Genomic DNA, 19,739 nt, shown 5'->3' on the forward strand with positions numbered 1-19,739 from the left:
TTCGGTTTAATCTGACCCTTTGTAACACTCTGTGTCCAGAGCATGTATGCTTTTCATTCATTTAAGACACATTTATTGCAAGGGTTTTGTATACACATACACTCAACAAATAACCTCTGTCTGTTCTCGTTGCAATGCGTTTATATCGTGGGTGTTCATATGACTTGTATTCTGCTTACAGCTTCGGGGTTCCACTTATTACGTTTAACAATGGCAAAGCCTTTTAAATATAATCAAAATGTTCCCGTATTTCTGCAATATATGCGCAAAATAATAACGGGTTGAGTTACGCGGAGCGCAGTCGGTGCTTATTTCCGCGTTGTAAAAATATTCTACCACCGGGCGCCAACTACGCATGGTCCGACCTGTGCTTAAATATACACACAAAGTCAAGCACAAGTTCAAATAGATAAATCCCACACTTTGCTTAGGAATGGTCGTACGCACGGCTTAAGCACATATCTGTGCGTACGTCAGGTTGATACATGAGGGCCCTGGTATTTAAATCCAGCCTCTTCCAATTACTGGTCCTTTGCCAGTTGCCACCAGGAAGAGCAGAGCACCGCCCGGAACACCAAACAAATATGTAAGACAGAAACGGCATGAGCAAACAATTATGATAAACAATGTAAACTAAGTGTGCACTAACTTAGGACCTTGTAATATATCATAATGCAAATAAAGATGGAAGTATGGTATATGAAACAATAATAATGTGTGGTGTCATTATTTGATTTGTGTATGGGTATTATGGATGTTAACAATGCATAAGGACAAAATGAAAAGAAAGAAAGGGAGTGTAGTGGTTACCGACATTAGTGCTGATGTGCGGCAAATGGTGTGGCCGTCACAGGCGCTATATAAAATGAAGCTATTATTATTATTAACGTTTCTAGTATTGAGAGCCGACACTAGATTTAGTGTTGGACTTTGCCCAGAAGAATGCCAGGAGACGTACTCGTATAAAATAATAGGCCTACTACAATAGAAAGCAGCTCCTGACTGCATCCTCTACTATGTAGCCTATAGGATGTGTTTTTTTATTAAAAAAAATTTAAGACTACTTTTCTTTTATACAGAATTATGTTATGTGAACCGTTCCGTTGTGTGAACTCAAATTATGATATGGCTATAACGTTCTACAATACCTTCATGTTACAAAAAATACAAAGCCACTTGTATTTGTCAATGAATGATGCCTGAAAAAATAAACATTTAAAAAAAAAAGTTTTAAGTGGCCGCGATGTCTATCCCATGTCACTTTATTATTGATTTAGGGGAGTGGGCGGGGCCCCATGGTCCGACCTGCGGGGGAGCCCCGAAATATTGCGCAACGCCACTGCACACACACAGTCACACACACACACTAGTTTAACTATGTAGGATTCCCTACTCCAGCCACAAGTGTTAAATAGGATATAATAATATGAAGGATGTACATCCTTGAAGTTGTTCAAACCCTGTGACTACCATACAGACAGACCATTCTAGTTCTCCTTGGTTCAGCAGAGAGCAATGTGCATAATGGTAATTATTACCTATACTATACTGCATGTACAATACCAGCATACACATTCAAAATAAACCTATTCCCTTCTTATTGTCACACATTCAGATGATGACGACTCTGATCTCGCGGAGGTGATCTCAGACATGAGGCGACGCAGCCGGGACCCCCTCTTCACTGCTGGATTCAAGGCCATGTCAAAACAGTATCTGCTGCTGAAGAGAAACCCTTCCGCAATGTTGTCAGCCCTCCACACATACGGCAAGTCCGGGAGCCTGTCGACGACGAGGGCTGCCACATTACAGCCGGCTGCAAGGCGTCAAGGCCCAATCATTGGCTGCCAGCCAACTGCAGTCGCACGCAGGAAGTTGCCAGCCGGCTCAAGGAGGCGAGTTCCAGCTGGGCGACCTGGGAAGCAACACAACCTGAGCGCGTCGGTGGCTTTGAACACTAGTGGGGCAAAAAAACATTGAAGCTCATAGTTTTTCATTGTTCAAGAGTGGATATATGTTGCAGAACATGCCTGTTAATTACCTTTTAAATATCTGTTATGTGGTTACCTATTGCTAAACCTACCTACGTAGGCTGCTTAACACTTTGAATGCCCATCACGAGAATATTCGGTTTTTCTCGTATTTTTTTTTTATTAGCGATCTGAATTCATATTTCATCAACCGAGTCTACCGTTGGAAATTCAGCCACCCCAGGCGCTCGGATGTGAAAAAAGCGCCCCCTATCGTCTCCCAGATTGTAATTCACCCTTTTGGATTGAACTCAATGAAAATGAATGAGAAAAAAAAAACCCGGACTCCACATTTTACTTCTCACTCATGCAACCGCCGTCGATCAGCTTCACTCTGGAGCCTCAGAGCAGCGGGGATTATGTGTTTTTACAGTATACGGTGGGATCAATAAAAGGATCGATTTTTTTCGAATGGCGATCAGGAATTGGAATAATCCATTTGGATACCATCTGATCTCGGGTAAGGAATCTATGTTACCAGTCTTAGGATAATCGGACTCGTTTTCACGGAGATATAAGCGTTTCCCATATGTGTCCCCCAGGCTGTTTGACTGTGCGAGCGGTCCAGAACTAGGAGAATCGATTTTCAGCTTGCGGCACGAGCGTGTATGCGTACACATATACTATCTATAATCTAGCGTTTATTTGAAAACGATTCATAAATAGGCCGAAAAATGACAATTTTCTAGAATATTCCAGTAAAGGGCGATTATCATAGAATGTCTTCTTTTTTCCGTGAAAACAAGTGCTTTTCAAAATGCTAGAAAACTGAAATGAACCGGTAAAAAAACAATCCGCTTTGACAATGTTGACTGGAAAATGAGTCTTTGATAAGCGACGGGCAGATTAGACACATAGCCATAATTTAAAACATAGATTAGGCGATATTAGCGCTAACATTGAAGTGGTGCTGGGCATTCAAGGCGGTAAAAAGGAATTAAGCTTGGGCTCTGAACGTGTTAAGCATTAGATCACGAGGAGGAGTGGGTTAGACTCTTTAGATCATGCCTAGGGGTGGTTGTTAGAGGCCCCCCTAGGCGTGATCTAAAGAGTCTAACCCACGACTTTAAGTGGTCTTATGCTTTTCTACAGCCAAGCCACCCAACCCTATTGCTATAAAATAAACAGGGTAATTAAAGAAATGCGGTTGTGGGAGGGTTAGACTCAAGGGTGGACTGTTTAGACTCTAGTTGCTCGACAGGTTTCAGCCAATCAGAATCAATACATTTGCATGCCATTGTAGAAATCTCTAGGCCTAGGCCTATATGAAGTTACCTGTTGCTAAAATGACATGTTAATTACCTCTTGGTACCAGTGGCGAATCTTCCTGGAAGCCCAGAAAAATATGAATAGTAAAAAATAAAAAAGTTTTTTTTTATATAGTTTACAATAATAATAAAAAATCTTTATTTTTCATCTCTGTGTTATATTTAATTTTTTTTCTCCCTCTTCTTCTTCTCACTCTCTCTAACACTGTCAGACTCACTGAGGCAGGCTGGCAGTCACTCTGTGCTCACTGCAGCTTCAGTCACTGCAGCTCAGGCAGAATAGAGAGCAGAGGGGAGGGGGGGGGGGGTGTCTTTTTCAAGCGTCCACCATGTGATTCATGGTTATGGACTCCAGAACCAATTATTAGCCAATAAGATTCGAGCTTAATAAAGGGGTTCCCACACCTTAACGCAGGGCCGTTTGACAGCGAAGTAGTCTAGCGTCTTCAAATTTGCCGCTCTGGAGGCGGGCCAGTCCAGAACGTTTCCACCGATTGACCAATCAAAGCTAAACGTGACGACGTCATCGCCTCGGTGAAACTGCGTTTGGGAAAATATACACGCCTCGCGGCCACGTTCGAATCAAAACGACAATACGAGGGAACCCCGGAGATAGCTAGCTAACGTTATGCGAGTCTTAATGTCTAAACCAGGGGTCTCAAACTCATTTTCACAGAGGGCCACATCAGCATTATGGTTGCCCTCAAAGGGCCAAAGACCGTATAAATGTTAATGTAATGTAAAATAAATGTAGCTACACATTTACATATTGTTAAACATGTTGTTTCTGTATTTATTACTTATTCAAGTTATACATATTGCATTTGCATAAATGTAAAAATATATGTTAGCTTATGTTATTTTAACAAATAATTTTAGTTTATCAGAACCCCATATTACTCCATCAATCAATGATCAAACCATTCAAGTAAATAACAAAGAAGAATATCATCAAATACAAGCTATGACATTAAGTTTGTTCAAAACCTTTTTGTCACAGTCAAGAGGGGCAGAACTAACAACTGTGAGCTGCAAAGAACATGTGGGACAGATGTAGCAGATGTTACAAAAACAAATGGCTGCACACAACCTTGCAGAGGCCATACATCCAACTAATGGAAGATAGTTTAATTAACTTTAATTAACAGATTGCAGAATGGGTACAGTACAGTACTTAAGCATTACATCACACGCAGGAGTGGTTTGTGACCAATAAACCATGCCTAGGGGTGGTTGTTAGGCCCGAGGCGCAGCCGAGGGTCGTTAGACCCCCCTAGGCATGGTTTATTGGTCACAAATCACGACTGCACGTGGTGTAAAGCTTTTATACAACTGCCAGATTCATCCAACCTTATTTCTATACAATAAACACACATTAATCGAAGATTTATTGAAAAAACCATCCGCCAGAAAAAGTAGTTCCCACAACTGTGGAAGCAGCTTGAAGTGCATCCAACCAAACTAACACATCCAACTGTGTATTATTGGAATGATTGAGAGAAGTTGCCTCATGTGGAAGCAGCTTGAAGTGCATCCAACCAACTAACACATCCAACTGTGTATTATTGGAATGATTGATTGAAAATTTATTAAAACGTTTTCTTTGCCCTATAGGAAAAAAACGTTTTCTTCGCCCTATTTTTTTATTTATTTCTTTTAGCCTAAACTTAACCAGTTGGAAACCAGGGGTACAGTAATAAAATTAGCAATCAACCAATCAATCAATTCAATAGACCATGCTCACTTAAAACAGCGCTGCTTCTCTCTCAGTCTGACTCCCCCGCTGTTGCAGACAGGAGTGTGTGTGTGTGTGTGTGTGTGTGTGTGTGTGTGTGTCACAGTGTGTGTGTGTGTGTGTGTGTTTGTGGGTACGCCAGCGTCGGACAGTGTGAGAGAGAACGCTGCAGTCGGAAAGTAGGAAGGAAGAAATTTAAATCAATCAATTAATCTATCAATCAATCCGCGATTTTTCTTTTGTTCTAGATTGAGTCAAGACCCATCAATTACATCATCCAACATTGTTTAAAATACTAACACATTCCCCTTGACAGAATCGCTTCATATTTAGTCGTTATGGTGCTTTCAACATAACCATTTGTTGTCCGCGATCCTGTTTTCTCCCGGAGTGAGCCGGGGAGGGTTATGTGATTTGGTTGTGGGCGGGTCCTGAGCCCAGGACCGTGGATTGTTGCCAATAAAGACGTGTGAATGGCCAATCAGAATCGAGAAATTTGCATGCCGTTGTATAAAGCTCAATACACACAATTGTTAAGGGGATGCAGACCAGAGAAAGACTTTCGACTTGTTTACATCAGGGTCCCCCATTTTCAATTCGTAATGAAATTGCTATTATGCGTCTGCATGAACACACAACTGTAACTGTACTCAAAAATAACAAAATAAGGGTTGTCTCAGTTCACAACTATATATTTTTTTTAAACTCAATTTTTATTTGCATTTATATTCACAAACAAACATACAAATAATAACATCTTTGATTGTCAATCTTCCACCGTTTGGCTTTTCAGGTGGTTACACAGACAGTGTACATCGCCCTTATACAGGCCTAAACCATAAAGAGAAAATTAAAAAAAAAATACAAAAATACCGTTCTTGCTGAAAGAAGAATATATACAATTATTGACTAAGTCATTCTTTGAATAGTAATCGCACATTCGTTGGCCTGTACAAAATCCAATGACGATATGTATATCTTCCTTGAACAGGGATATATAGAAAAGTTTTAAACTCAGTTTACCTTGCATTTTGTTTTACATACATATATACCCCATCATTCTTGGCTATTAATCCCACATCAGTTGGTTTCCCAGATATTTGGTACTAATACTTAGTGTATGTCGTCCTTAAACCATCTTATACAACGGCATGCAAATTTCTCGATTCTGATTGGCTGAAACAGTCATTTTACACGTCTTTATTGGCAACAATCCACGCTGCTGGCCCAGGACCCGCCCACAACCGACCCACATCACATCACTCCGCCGGATCACAAGAAGGTGGCCAATAATATTTACAAATGGATATGTTAATGGCGACTAAACGACTAAATATGAAGCGATTCTGTCAAGGGGAATGTGTTAGCCCTTTAAACAATGTTGGATGATGTAATTGATGGGTCTTGAGGCAATCTAGAACAAAAGAAAAATCGCGGTTTGATTGATAGATTAATTGATTGATTTAAATTTCTACTTCCTTCTTGCTACTGACTGCAGCGTTCTCTCTCACTGTCCGACGCTGGCGTACCCACAAACACACACACACACATACACACACACACACACACACACACACACATACACACACACACACACGCACACACACACTGTGACACACACACACACACACACACACGCACACACACACACACACACTCCTGTCTGCAACAGCGGGGGAGTCAGACTGAGAGAGAAGCAGCGCTGTTTTAAGTGAGCATGGTCTATTGAATTGATTGATTGGTTGATTGCTAATTTTATTACTGTACCCCTGGTTTCCAACTGGTTAAGTTTAGGCTAAAAGAAATAAATAAAAAAATAGGGCGAAGAAAACGTTTTTTTCCTATGCATTCCCTTAACAATTGTGTGTATTGAGCCGTACTGTATTGTACCCATTCTGCATCTGGTAATAAAATTTTCAATCAATCATTCCAATAATACACAGTTGGATGTGTTAGTTGGTTGGATGCACTTCAAGCTGCTTCCACATGAGGCAACTTCTCTCAATCATTCCAATAATACACAGTTGGATGTGTTAGTTTGGTTGGATGCACTTCAAGCTGCTTCCACATGGAGTTGTGGGAACTACTTTTTCTGGCGGATGGTTTTTTCAATAAATCTTCGATTAATGTGTGTTTATTGTATAGAAATAAGGTTGGATGAATCTGGCAGTTGTATAAAAGCTTTACACCACGTGCAGTCGTGATTTGTGACCAATAAACCATGCCTAGGGGGGTCTAACGACCCTCGGCTGCGCCTCGGGCCTAACAACCACCCCTAGGCATGGTTTATTGGTCACAAACCACTCCTGCGTGTGATGTAATGCTTAAATATCAAATTATAATACTTGCTCTAAAAAAAAATTATTCTGACTCAGGTAAATATGCGCGTCATGGGTCCAGGGACCCTCCTTGAACCTCCTTCCTCCTGTATCCTTCTATTTCCTTTAAACCTCCCTTTTCTTCTAGTACAATATTTGTATTGGGTTTTACAGTACACATTTCAGGTTTTCATTGTAGTCAGTTATTCTTAATTCCTTTTCTCCACAAGATTATACATATACCCACATACCCCCCTCCCCCCTCCCCTTTTCTCTCTCTTAGCATCTTTAGTTTTGTTTTTACTGTTCTCATACAGAAATAATATGTACATTCATTTGTACCTCCATTAGAATAGCTCGTACACAAATATAAATAATTGAAAAGAGGAAAAGAAAATGTACATAAAAATAAATGACATCTTTACAACACCTTCACTGACGTGTCTCCGGTCTCTCCCGGGGTCCGGGTCACGGCTGACCGCGGGGGGACTCATCCTATAGCAGCCCTCCTATATCTTCCCTTCTCAGATATTCATTAAATGGTTTCCATATATCCTCGTAAATCTCTATATTGTTCCTGAGGATATACGTTATTCTCTCCATAGACATGCATTGTGCCATGTTTTTAATCCAAGCACCGATTGTGGGTGCGTCTATTTTCTTCCAATTGAAAGCTATTGTTCTTTTTGCCTGTAGTATAGCAAAATCAATAAATTTAAATTGTTTGGTTCTCAGGTTCAGATTTATTGGATATAAATGTAACTATCATTTTGGAGTCTAGTGGGATATTCACTGACAGGATATCTTTGATTTTATTCACCACCTCCCCCCAGAACTTCTTGATTTTGTCACATTCCCAAATACAATGTATAAAAGTTCCCCGATCCTTGGTACATTTAAAGCACCTATCTGGTGTGTTGCTGTTGTATTTATTCAGTTTGACAGGGGTTATATAAGTCCGCATCAGCCATTTGTATTGAAGTAGTTTTAACACTTTGAGTGCCGGGACACGTCTTTGCTGGCCATGCTAAAGTTGCCGGGGGACGCTGTACAGCGTCCTTATATCAATATTTCAAAAATCTGCGATCGGATTCATAATGTCCCTCCGCTGGCCTGAGATCCACCAGCAGGACCCACTGAGCTCTCTGGCGGTTCAGGAGCGCCATCTGGTGGCCGATCGGCGCAATCGCCAAAACAGGATGTTGAATAGAGGTTGTCATGACGACCGTAGTACTTCCGGGCGCTCGCTATGGTTCATGTGACTCTGGCTCGTCACGCTACACGGTGATCGATTGCCAATAACTCGATAAACAACATGATTTGGACGTATATACCATTATACAAGCTGGAGATGGACCGGGTAAAAATATATCCCATAATGATAAAATTTCTACTCGACGATGATCGCCCAACGGCGCGCGGAGACTGGGGTGAGTTTCAGCGTGTAACGTTACCTTCTTCGATAATAACTGATATTATCAACATTTGACCCACATTAGATGATTGGTATAACGCTGCCCACGGAATTATAAACGCCCCCTCGCCCATCCGGTCAACATCAGATGACGTGTAGTAACTTCTAGAAGTACGTCTAGTTGGAATTTTCTATATCGCGCTGATTGCCATCAAACTGTATTTCATCATCAATATAATGCATTTGGGGCTATATATCACGTTCTGGAGAAAGCTGCAGAAAGAGATGAAAACATACTTATACATTAGACCATACTTTACTATGAATATGTGAATGAAAAAGTTTAACGTTGCTACACAATGAACAATACATATAGGACTTTGAATGGGCCCTAATAATGGCAATGTAGCAATAGAATTTAAAAAGTTATAGCCCTGCAAAGAAGGGGACTTTCTCCATAGACAAATAGCGCTGGCAATCTATGGTATATCATTAATTTAACCTTAGGCAACCAAAGTGTTAAGCTAGTGTTGGCCGTTTGTGTCTGAGCCTCCTCGCATGCTCTGTTCCAGTCCTCGTTTGAGATCTCCTCTCCCAAGTCCAGCCTCCATGACTCCAATCTAGATAGTGACGTCTCGTCTGAACCAGATACAATCCAGTTATAGAACATTGATAACAGGCCTTTGCTGTTGCAGTTCTTGATGATAATTTTTTCTAAAGATGAAAGTGTAGGAATTGCCAGTGACTGGTTTTGCAGAGAGGAAATGAAACTTCTCAGTTGCAAGTATTTAAAAAAATGCTTCCTTGGGATGTTGTATTTTATTGATAGTTCCTCAAAAGGTATCAAGACCCCATCTTTGTAAAGGTCAGATATTTGACTTATTCCTTCTTTTGTCCATAGTTTGAATCCGGCATCCAGTTTGCCTGGTTTAAATGAGACGTTTCCCCAGATTGGGCTGAATTGCGACATGGAGTTGTTTATTTTCATAAATTTCTTTACCTCATACCATACATTAATCATGTTGAGCACTATGGGGTGTGTAGTATGTTTTCTTAAATATTTTGGCTCGGCTGAATACATGTATAAATGTAGTGGTAGTTGCATTGGGTATGCTTCCACTCCCATCCATGATGGTGGTTCTTCCTTAGAAAAATAAAACATTACAGTTCTCAATTGTGCAGCCAGGTAATACCAATGAAGGTTAGGACAGGTCAACTCCCCTGCATCGAATGGAAGATACAACAGAGATAGGCGGACTCTAGGACATTTCTTGCGCCATATAAGTTTTGAGATGAGAGACGCAATCTTTCCGAACATTCTTACCGTGGTGCCAGAGGGATATTTTGAAATAAGTATAGGAACTTTGGTAGTATGGACATCTTTAGTATGTTTATCCTCCCTATCACAGAGATGGGCAAGAACATCCATCTCTCTATGGATTTGAATACAGAGTCTATCATAGGTTCATAGTTTATTGATGCTATATTTTCTATTTGGGGTATTATTTTGATGCCCAGATAAGTGAAGCTGTTCGAGAGCTTGAAAGGAAATTCTTGTTGGTCAGCGGTTTTTCTCTCGTTGTCATTAAGCAGCATAAGTGATGATTTTGAGGCGTTTAGTTTATATCCAGAGATACTACCGAACTGATCAATTATATCGAGCAGTGCAGGTATCGATGTATCTAGGTTTTTTAGGAACAAAATGACATCGTCCGCAAAAAGGGCTATTCTGTGATCGTTATTACCGATTTCAATCCCATGTAGCTGTCTGTTATCCCTGATTGCTATTGCTAGCGGTTCGATAGCTAAAATGAACAGGAGCGGTGATAAAGGCGAGCCTTGAGGGCAACCCCTGGTGATATTAAAGGGTTTAGATGTCACTTCGTTTGTTAGTACCTCAGCTACAGAGTTTAGGTGTAGTAATTTGATCCAGTTACAAAAGTAATTTCCAAATCCAAATCGATCAATAACATCAAAAAGATAAGCCCATTCCACCCTATCGAAGGCCTTCTCCGCATCGAGCGAGAGAAGACCTGTGTCCCTCTCTCCTTTTTGGTTGTATAGGATGTTGAAGACCCGTCTAACATTGTGAAATCCCTGTCTCCCTTTTATGAATCCATTTTGATCATCTCCCACTATCTCTGGGAGTACGTTCTCTATTCTTTTGGCCAAGATTTTACTAAGGATTTTGGTGTTGTTGTTTATCAAACTTATAGGACGGAGGTTCTCGCATTTAGTATTGGTTTTGCCTGGTTTTGGGAGCAGGATAATCAGGGCCTCTTTCATTGATGCAGGTAAGTAACCATTTTCAAAGGATTCTAGGTACATCTCAAAAAGGGGGGTCACTAATTTATCTTTAAAGTGTTTATATAGGTCAATTGAGAGGCCGTCTGTTGGTCAAGTTTTGGGTGGGACTTGTTTGCGTCCCTACAGCTTCTTATTCAATTGAGCGAGATGCTCGGTTATGTCACACAGCCAGTTTGCATCTGACAGTTCAGACAATATTTCTTCAACCCTTTGTTACCTATTCTGCCTGGATCTTTTTTGTATTTTGGGCTGTAAAATTGTCAAAGAATGTCTGAGGAGTAAGTGCTTTTGGCTTTTTTCCTTTGTTACTTCATCAATACCTCAGATGTTCAACATACATGTATGTGTAAGCAGGGGCGTAGCTGGGGGGGGGTAGCTTAGGATGATTCCAAGGGCCCAGCACTGGGGGGGGGGGGCCCAAAAAAGGTGTATTATTGATGCTCTCATTGATACTATGTTTCTTTCTGAAGTGTGTGTGTGTGTGTGTGTGAGATATATAGAGAGAGAGGGGGGGCTTTGGTAGACTATTGCATTGGTCCATTCATTGAAGATGAACGCAATGCGACATCCTTTACTAGGCTCACCCACCAACAGTGCAGGTGCTGAACTGCTGATCCGAATGTATAGGTGAAAACCATATTATGCGTTTTCATCAATAAAAAAATGTCAAAAAAAATTCTGCTCGCGCGCTTACGCGCGCTCGCATTCACTGGGGGCCTACAAATACATTCTTTCATGGGGCCCAGAATCTGGAGCTACACCCCTGTGTGTAAGAATGTGTAATAACTAAGGCTGTCAAAGTTAAAGCTTTATTAACGCATTAACCCACAATTATTTTAACACTGCTATTTTTTAACCCAATATTAATGTAAAAAAAAATATTTACCTGCGCTCTTGGGGGGCCACATCAAATGACGTAGCGGGCCGCATTTGGCCCGCGGGCCGTGAGTTTGACACTTATGGTCTAAACAAACAGCATTGTTTGATTGATTGAAATTCGGATTCCTCTCTCGGATTAATTCATTGAGGAGACCTGAAATTCGCTCAGCTGCAGAAAAGTGTAGGAGAATACCTGAATACCCACAGGACTTGGAAAACTTTGTGGACATTGCTTTCCTTTACTTAATTTGGACCAAGGCGCGTCAGCTGCTACAATGGTGAGTACCTAATGTGTGTGGGGAGCCATACTGTATATGTTCTGCCGTGTCATATCATACTGTGTTATTGTGTTGATGGGGCGGCGCCGACTCGCCGAGTCATACTGTACTGGTCTGCTTGTGTTTGATGGGCCGAGCCACAGGCTACTGTATGTATGTTCTGCCATGTCAGCAATATCTTGCAAGACGCTGAGAAACGCTCCGACGGCGACATCAGGCCATTCATTCATTTCAACCTAGAACCTAAATGATCTCTCTCTCTCTCTCTCTGTCTCTCTCTGATTCATAATCAAACCAGACCTCCTGCAGGCAACCACTGTGTATATTTGTGTTGTGTGTGTAATATTCAGAAAGAGGGAGAGAGCGAGGGAGGGAGAAATATATTATATATATTATTTGGCTTAAATATGAAAACTATTTATTCATTAAAATAATTGGCATCCTCTGTTATTTTACCCACGCGACGCCACTGCTTGGTACTGGTTCTGGATTGAATGAATATGTTAGGCCTACTTACCCAATAGGCCTACTTACCTTCAACTCTCTGTTCTGAAGTCAGATCTGTTGATGTATGTGTGTAGACTACATAATGCTATTAGTTATTCAATGTACATGCAGAACAGGTATGTGGCATTTCACATACAGTTAAAGAATGACATAGGAGTATAGCCATGCATAAGACTCCCATGGCCAATGCGGTTGTTGTGTTTGTTGATGATTGTCTGTTCTTTCATGTTCTGCATGTATGTTTTTTAAATAAATGCCCAGTCTTGTGCTTTGTCGCCACCTGTCAATCTGTTCTGTTATTGGCCTACACCAAGGTCCATGATGGAAATAAGTTGATATAGACTTTATTCTGTCAACCTTGACAATGTATGGTTAATGCTAAGTATTTTTAAATGCTTTATGTCTAATAAACTAGACTAAATATAGCCTATAGAACAGATTTTTACTCATTGGTTCAAACATGATCACGGAAGGCAGTAACGGCGCCAGAGAATTGGCCTCGCGGGAGCTTTGGAGGGGCTGGATTGTTTATAGCAGGGGCTAATGAATTTTAATGCAACAAACAAAATACCGGCTAATATAGGCTAGGGGTCGGCTATTAGGTTTGGCCACGGGCCATATTTTCCACAAGCCGTTTCTTGGCGGGCCAGGATCAAAAACAATGGCTAATTTAATATACTGATATTGAAAAAAAATAAAAACGTTTTTCTCTGGTCTGCATCCCCTTAACAATTGTGTGTATTGCGCCGTACTGTATTGTACCCGTTCTGCAATCTGTTTTTCATTCATCATTCATTCATTCATGAACAGCAGATCAGCTGTTGCAGTCAGATCACCGCGGTGGGTGACGAACAGATCAGAATGCATGCAAACACGACTCACCCTACCTTGTTTGTTGTTAAGTCCTCCAAAATCCCTGCTAATGTTTGAAACATGTCACATATCCACTCGCCGCCCTCCAATTCCAGATTGGCGTTGAATGCAGCAGCTACTTTATCTGCCAACTTGCCTCGTTGTTGTTGTTGTTGTTGTCGCCACATATTATGCAGAGAGGACGTCGGCTCGGCACGCAAGAATCACCGACCTGTTGCGATAAACCCGTATTTTATGTATGGCTCCTGTTTATTAAAAGAAGCGTTATATTTCCCCGAATCGTTCTTATTTATATCCAACGATGTTTGTTTTGTTTTTTGAACTCGCACGCATCTCGAACGCGGAAGTGAAAGTGCGTTAGGGACTATTGGTGTAGTCCCGGTGGGACTATTCCATTGGTTCTCCCAGTCCACGTGACCATTTCTAGCATTTCAATTGGCTATAGTGACAGACATGCTTTTGATGACGTCCGGTAGATAGATACAGCTTCACAATAAAAGAGGTGGAGATACTCATCACGCAAACCCACGATAATGTTGCCGTCTCTCTGCCAAATTTCTCAGTTCTTCGCTAAAATACATTCGTAATGTATTTTATATATAAATAAAATAAAAAACATAACTGGGAGGGGGGGCTTAGAGGGGGCTAAGCCTTTTTCAGAGGGGGCTTAAGACCCTGCTAGCTCCTCCCCCCCGCCGCCCCTGACGGAAGGTGACTGACAACCCTAACATGTCATGTTGTGTCACAACAGAATGAGTAGGTGAGTGTTAGGCCTACAGAAAGTGTAATCTATTGATTGACTTGCATGACCTATTCAATTCGGTAGAAGAGTCTGGTGGGTGAGATTATGCATGACCAGCCTGTGATCTAAAGACTCCTGCCTGTGGCTGAATAATGAAGCCCAAAGTACGTCACATCACTCGCATGCAAGAGCATATTACCTACAAATAGAATGCTCATGCGGTTTTTAGGCTACTGGTAGGCTATTCTTATGCCGTGCTCACTCCGGCGTTAGAAGGTAGCCTAATAACTGCTGGCATGTTTCAACACCTGTCGTCTGATGTGGCTGCCGTTCTTATGGAACTCCACAACAGTTATTTCGATTGATATGAATAGCTAGTTAGTATATTGATGTGATGTCGGACTTGGATAATGCTAGCTAACGTTAGCTAGCTAGCAGGCTGTTAGAGGCAGAACTAGGCGTAACGTGATTGGCGCTGAGAGAAACGTCAGTGGCCAATCAGATTGCGGATCCCGAACGCGGAACTGGAAGTGGGTTGGGCAAAATCTTTACGCCTCCCGAACCAGCTTGTATCACTTGCTGCGTCATATTCCTCGTGTTAGAGGCAGGGGAACTATGTGAGAATGCTATTCATCGACTACAGCTCGACATTCAATACCATAGTCCCCTCCATACTCATAGCCAAGCTCAGGGACCTGGGCTTGAACTATGACCTCTGCCAGTGGGTCTTGGACTTCCTGACTGGCAGACCCCAGGTGGTGAGAGCAGGCAACTGCACATCCATCACCCTCAACATAGGGGCCCCCCAGGGCTGTGTTCTGAGTCCCCTCCTCTACTCCCTGTACACACACGACTGTGTGGCTCAGCGGAGTAGCAATACAATCATCAAATTTGCTGACGACACAGTGGTGGTGGGCCTGATCTCTGCCAACGACGAGAGGGCCTACCTGGAAGAGGTCAAGGTCCTGGCGGGATGGTGCCAGGAAAACAGCCTCTCCCTGAACGTCAGCAAAACAAAGGAGATGATTGTGGACTTCAGGAGGTCGGGGGTCAAGGACTACAGCCCCCTCAGCATCGACGGGGCACCGGTTGAGAGAGTCAACAGCTTTAAGTACCTCGGAGCCTACATATCCGAGGACTTGACATGGACCACACACATTGACAGTGTTGTGAAGAAGGCACGACAACGCCTCTACTTCCTCAGGCGCCTAAGGAAGTTCCAAGTCAGTCAGAAGATCCTTAAGAACTTCTACTCATGTACAATAGAGAGCATCTTGACCGGCAACATCACCTCCTGGTTTGGGAATAGCACTGCACAAGACCGAAGCAGACTGCAAAGAGTGACACGTTCAGCCGAACGCACAATTGGAGGGGGGCTCCCCACCCTCCAGAACATTTACAACAAGCGTTGCAAGGGCAAGGCTAAGAGAATCATTAAAGACTCCAGTCACCCGAACAACTGCCTCTTTGAACTGCTGCGGTCAGGCAAGCGATACCGGAGTCTCAAGGCGAGCACAGAAAGACTCAGAAGAAGCTTCTATCCCCAGGCCATCAGGCTGCTAAACGAATAATGAACACTACACAACAACAACCACCAAACGCACATAGCACACACATCCACACGCACACACTCACTTTAAACAAACACACTGTAGCACCCACTCCACACACTTTATATTTATTGATGAAGGATTGCACTACAACTCGTACACCTTACTGTAAATTGTACCTAAATTGTACCTCATCCCATTTCTGCTTTGCACTATATAGTACTGTACATTAGTACACTGCATAGTATTGTATATTATATGGTAACTCAGAACATTGTACATATGTCTATACCGAACACTGTGACCTCATTTTCTTCTTCTAAATTACATGCTATACTATGTTATTTGATACTATCTTGTCTAGCACAGTCTCTGGAGCGTAACAGTAAGAAGCATTTTGTATGAAAGTATTCTGTACTTCTGTATGACAACTATTAAAGAAACTTGAAACTTGAGCTTCCATGTTAGCTTGCAGCTCCTCCAGCCCAGCCCCGCTTGCACTCTGTTGACCCGGTCGCGGGGGGGGGGCGGGGGGCTGCTCTCACTCTGTTGACCCGGTCAGTGTTCATTTTGTTGACTAAATTGATGACGAAAGATGTTCGTCAACAAAGGTTTTTTCATGACGACAACGAGACGTGACGTCACGTTATTGAAGACCATGTCACGCTAACGAGACTAAATAGTTTATTAAATATCGTTGACCACAACTGAGGACACAAATGTCATTTACAAAAACCAGGACGAAATTTCTCTTCATGTATGTTGATATTGTTGACTAAAACAAGACGAGACAAAATAATTATAACTTTTCTTAATCGGCTAAAATTGGGACTATTCATAATCCAGCTGCAGACCTGCAAGCAAAGTACAGCAAGTTGGCAAAGGAGTATTCCAAGGTAAATCACTTTTTCACCAGTAACGTTACATTGTTTGTATTTCCATCTAGCTCGCGTTAGCTAGTGGCTAAGTTAGCTCACGCTAATGTGGCTAACTGATCGACCTCTCGCACACAATTAATGACATAATGCAGACAGCCATACCGGTGACAATGTTTAGCTTTTAGTGCCAAATGATAAGAGTCTGAGGCGGAGTCTCAAAAGAGAATGTTGAATATTTATTTTGCATTAAAAATCACAACAGAGCCTCTGCTACTACAGTAGCTAACCTAAACGGAGCCTTCTGGGTAGGAGGAAGTGCAACAACGTGTAACCTCCGTGCGCCAACCAATGTGCCAACAACCTTTCCGTGGATGAACTCATTGAGCATAGTTGTCAATTAATGATACTAATACTAATCTATACAATCACCTGTTGTTTAATAAATACCATTACTTTCTAGTTATTACTAAAAAACAGTATATATAAAACAGTAGCTGTAAAAAAGAAAAAAATAATTATAATTTATATAATATAAATCTTTTTTTTGTAATGTATGCACTGGTATCGGATCAGTATAACCAGACCTAGACCACCTCTAACTCTAACTACTAACCAGACCTCTTCCATGTGGCACTTTAACACTGACCTCAGAATGCTATTTTATATAATGTTTTTATGCAAGCAGATTGCAATCAGTGTGTACTACTACTAGTACTACTGTGTGTTCTGTTTACTTAGTTTACAGTATCCTGTTGTTATAGAATAAACCGCTGCCAGACACAGCAGAGAGAGAGAGGACAGACATGACAGGACAGACACAGCAGAGAGAGAGAGGACAGACATGACAGGACAGACATGGCAGAGAGAAGGGAAAGACACAGCAAACAGAAGACATACAGATTTCGGCATCATCTCTCTGGTCAGAAACAACGTCACCACATCCATAATGCTCTCTTTGATGCATACATTGGACCATGTCTACACCAACATATACTATAGGAGCAACAATTCATTGGACCGTGTCTACACCAACATATACTGTAGGAGCAACAATACATTGGACCATGTCTACACCAACATATACTGTAGGAGCAACAATACATTGGACCATGTCTACACCAACATATACTGTAGGAGCAACAATACATTGGACCATGTCTACACCAACATATACTGTAGGAGCAACAATACATTGGACCATGTCTACACCAACATATACTGTTGGAGCAACAATACATTGGACCATGTCTACACCAACATATACTGTTGGAGCAACAATACATTGGACCATGTCTACACCAACATATACTGTAGGAGCAACAATACATTGGACCATGTCTACACCAACATATATCCTGTGTATCACTTGTGCCGCCGATTCAGATTCCCCTAGGTTAAAAAATAAATACACAATTTAAATCAGAAAATGTTCCATGTTGACTATTTCTGACTTCTGACGTTTTTTTCCATTAACTAAAAATAGACATGGTCAGACATTCCTCAGCATCAAGCACTGGAAAAAACTATAATTAATGTTAGACCAGGTAGTAAAGGGGCGGTGTCAAAAATATACCAGACACTTTTCAATCAGGTAACAGTTAGCACAGAAAGATATAGGACTGAGTGGGAGTCAGAACTGGGGATACCCCTCAATGAGGAATTCTGGGAAACGTGTCTTACAAATATTCACCGGTGCTCTGTAAATGTTAGAATCAACTTGATTCAATTTAAAGTGATACACAGGTTGCACTACTCAAAGGTGAAAGTGAATAAGATGTATCCTAGCGTATCAGCACTGTGTAACAAATGTAAAAATCAAGATGGTACCCCTACACATCAGTGGCGTTGTTAGCCCTGGGCTTCCGGGGCTTTAGCCCCGGATGTTTTTCTCCTAGCCCCGGATCTAAAAAAAATAAAAATTGTTTAAATTTTTTTTTTTTACCTTTTTTTTTTTTTTTTTTTATGTCAGCATCCCCATTGTCTGTGCTGAATGTTTGTTAGTGTTTGGTATTTTTTGTTGGTTTTTAGGACTTTTAAACATCCATTTTTAGTAAGTAGTTTTCATTTGATCCTATAATTTTTTCATTCACCGATTTGTGGATTTTTTCTTTTAGTGTCCTGAAAGGCGCCTTATAAATCAAATGCATTATTATTATTATTATTATTATTATTATTATTATTATTATTATTATTATTATTATTATTATTATTATTATTATTATTATTATTATTATTATTATTATTATTATTATCATCCAGGAGGGAAAAGACACTTTGGATAGTAGGGACTGCATCTCTGCCTGTCCTGACCAGGAAACACTTTGCAACTGTGATCTCCTCTGGCAATAGTTGGATATTGTAATGTGTGGCGAGGGGTTGCAGCAATTCCACTGAGAGAAACTGGTCTGAGGCTAGATAACATGCCTGTATGCCTCTCATAAGTTGTTATCCAACTCATGAGAACCTGCTCTCAAGCTCTTGCAGCATTCTGTCGATGACTGGATAGAACAGTCTCTGTCTCAGCTGATCTCCTGAGCTGAGGTCTGAGCTTGTGCCACAAGATGACTCAACTACATACTCGTCCATCCTTTTCTGCTTCCTCCTTTGGCTGGTAGTATGTTCCTCAATCCAAAGGCCATTACATATGGCCTTTCTCCTGTCATACATGTCCACTGCCATCTCTGAGGTGCGATAACCTTTGAGTGTGTCCTGCACTGTGCTTTTAAATAGTACAGATATTGAAGATGTGCACTTTAACGCAGCAGCACCTGGGCCCTCATGTATCAACTTGACTTACGCACAGATATGTGCTTAAGCCGTGCGTATGACCATTCCTAAGCAAAGTGTGGGATTTATCTATTTGAACTTGTGCTTGACTTTGTGCGTATATTTAAGCACAGGTCGGACCATGCTTAGCTGACGCCCTGTGGTAGAATATGGGGACTGCAGACGGACGGCAT

General features: G+C 41.5%; 1 protein-coding gene across 1 annotated transcript in view; it reads left to right on the forward strand.

Moving 5' to 3' along the window:
• Positions 1–3,292, forward strand: part of LOC311240715 (uncharacterized protein) — a 99,820-nt gene extending 96,528 nt beyond the window's left edge. The window contains exon 17 of the mRNA XM_084329289.1: positions 1,616–3,292. Within this exon, the coding sequence (XP_084185415.1) occupies positions 1,616–1,980 (365 nt within the window). The 3' untranslated portion in view covers positions 1,981–3,292. The remainder of the gene's footprint in view (positions 1–1,615) is intronic.
• Positions 3,293–19,739: the final 16,447 nt, after the last annotated feature.

This window comes from Notolepis coatsorum (genome assembly GCF_963971535.1).
Source record: "Notolepis coatsorum genome assembly, chromosome: 14".
Classification (NCBI taxonomy): domain Eukaryota; kingdom Metazoa; phylum Chordata; class Actinopteri; order Aulopiformes; family Paralepididae; genus Notolepis; species Notolepis coatsorum.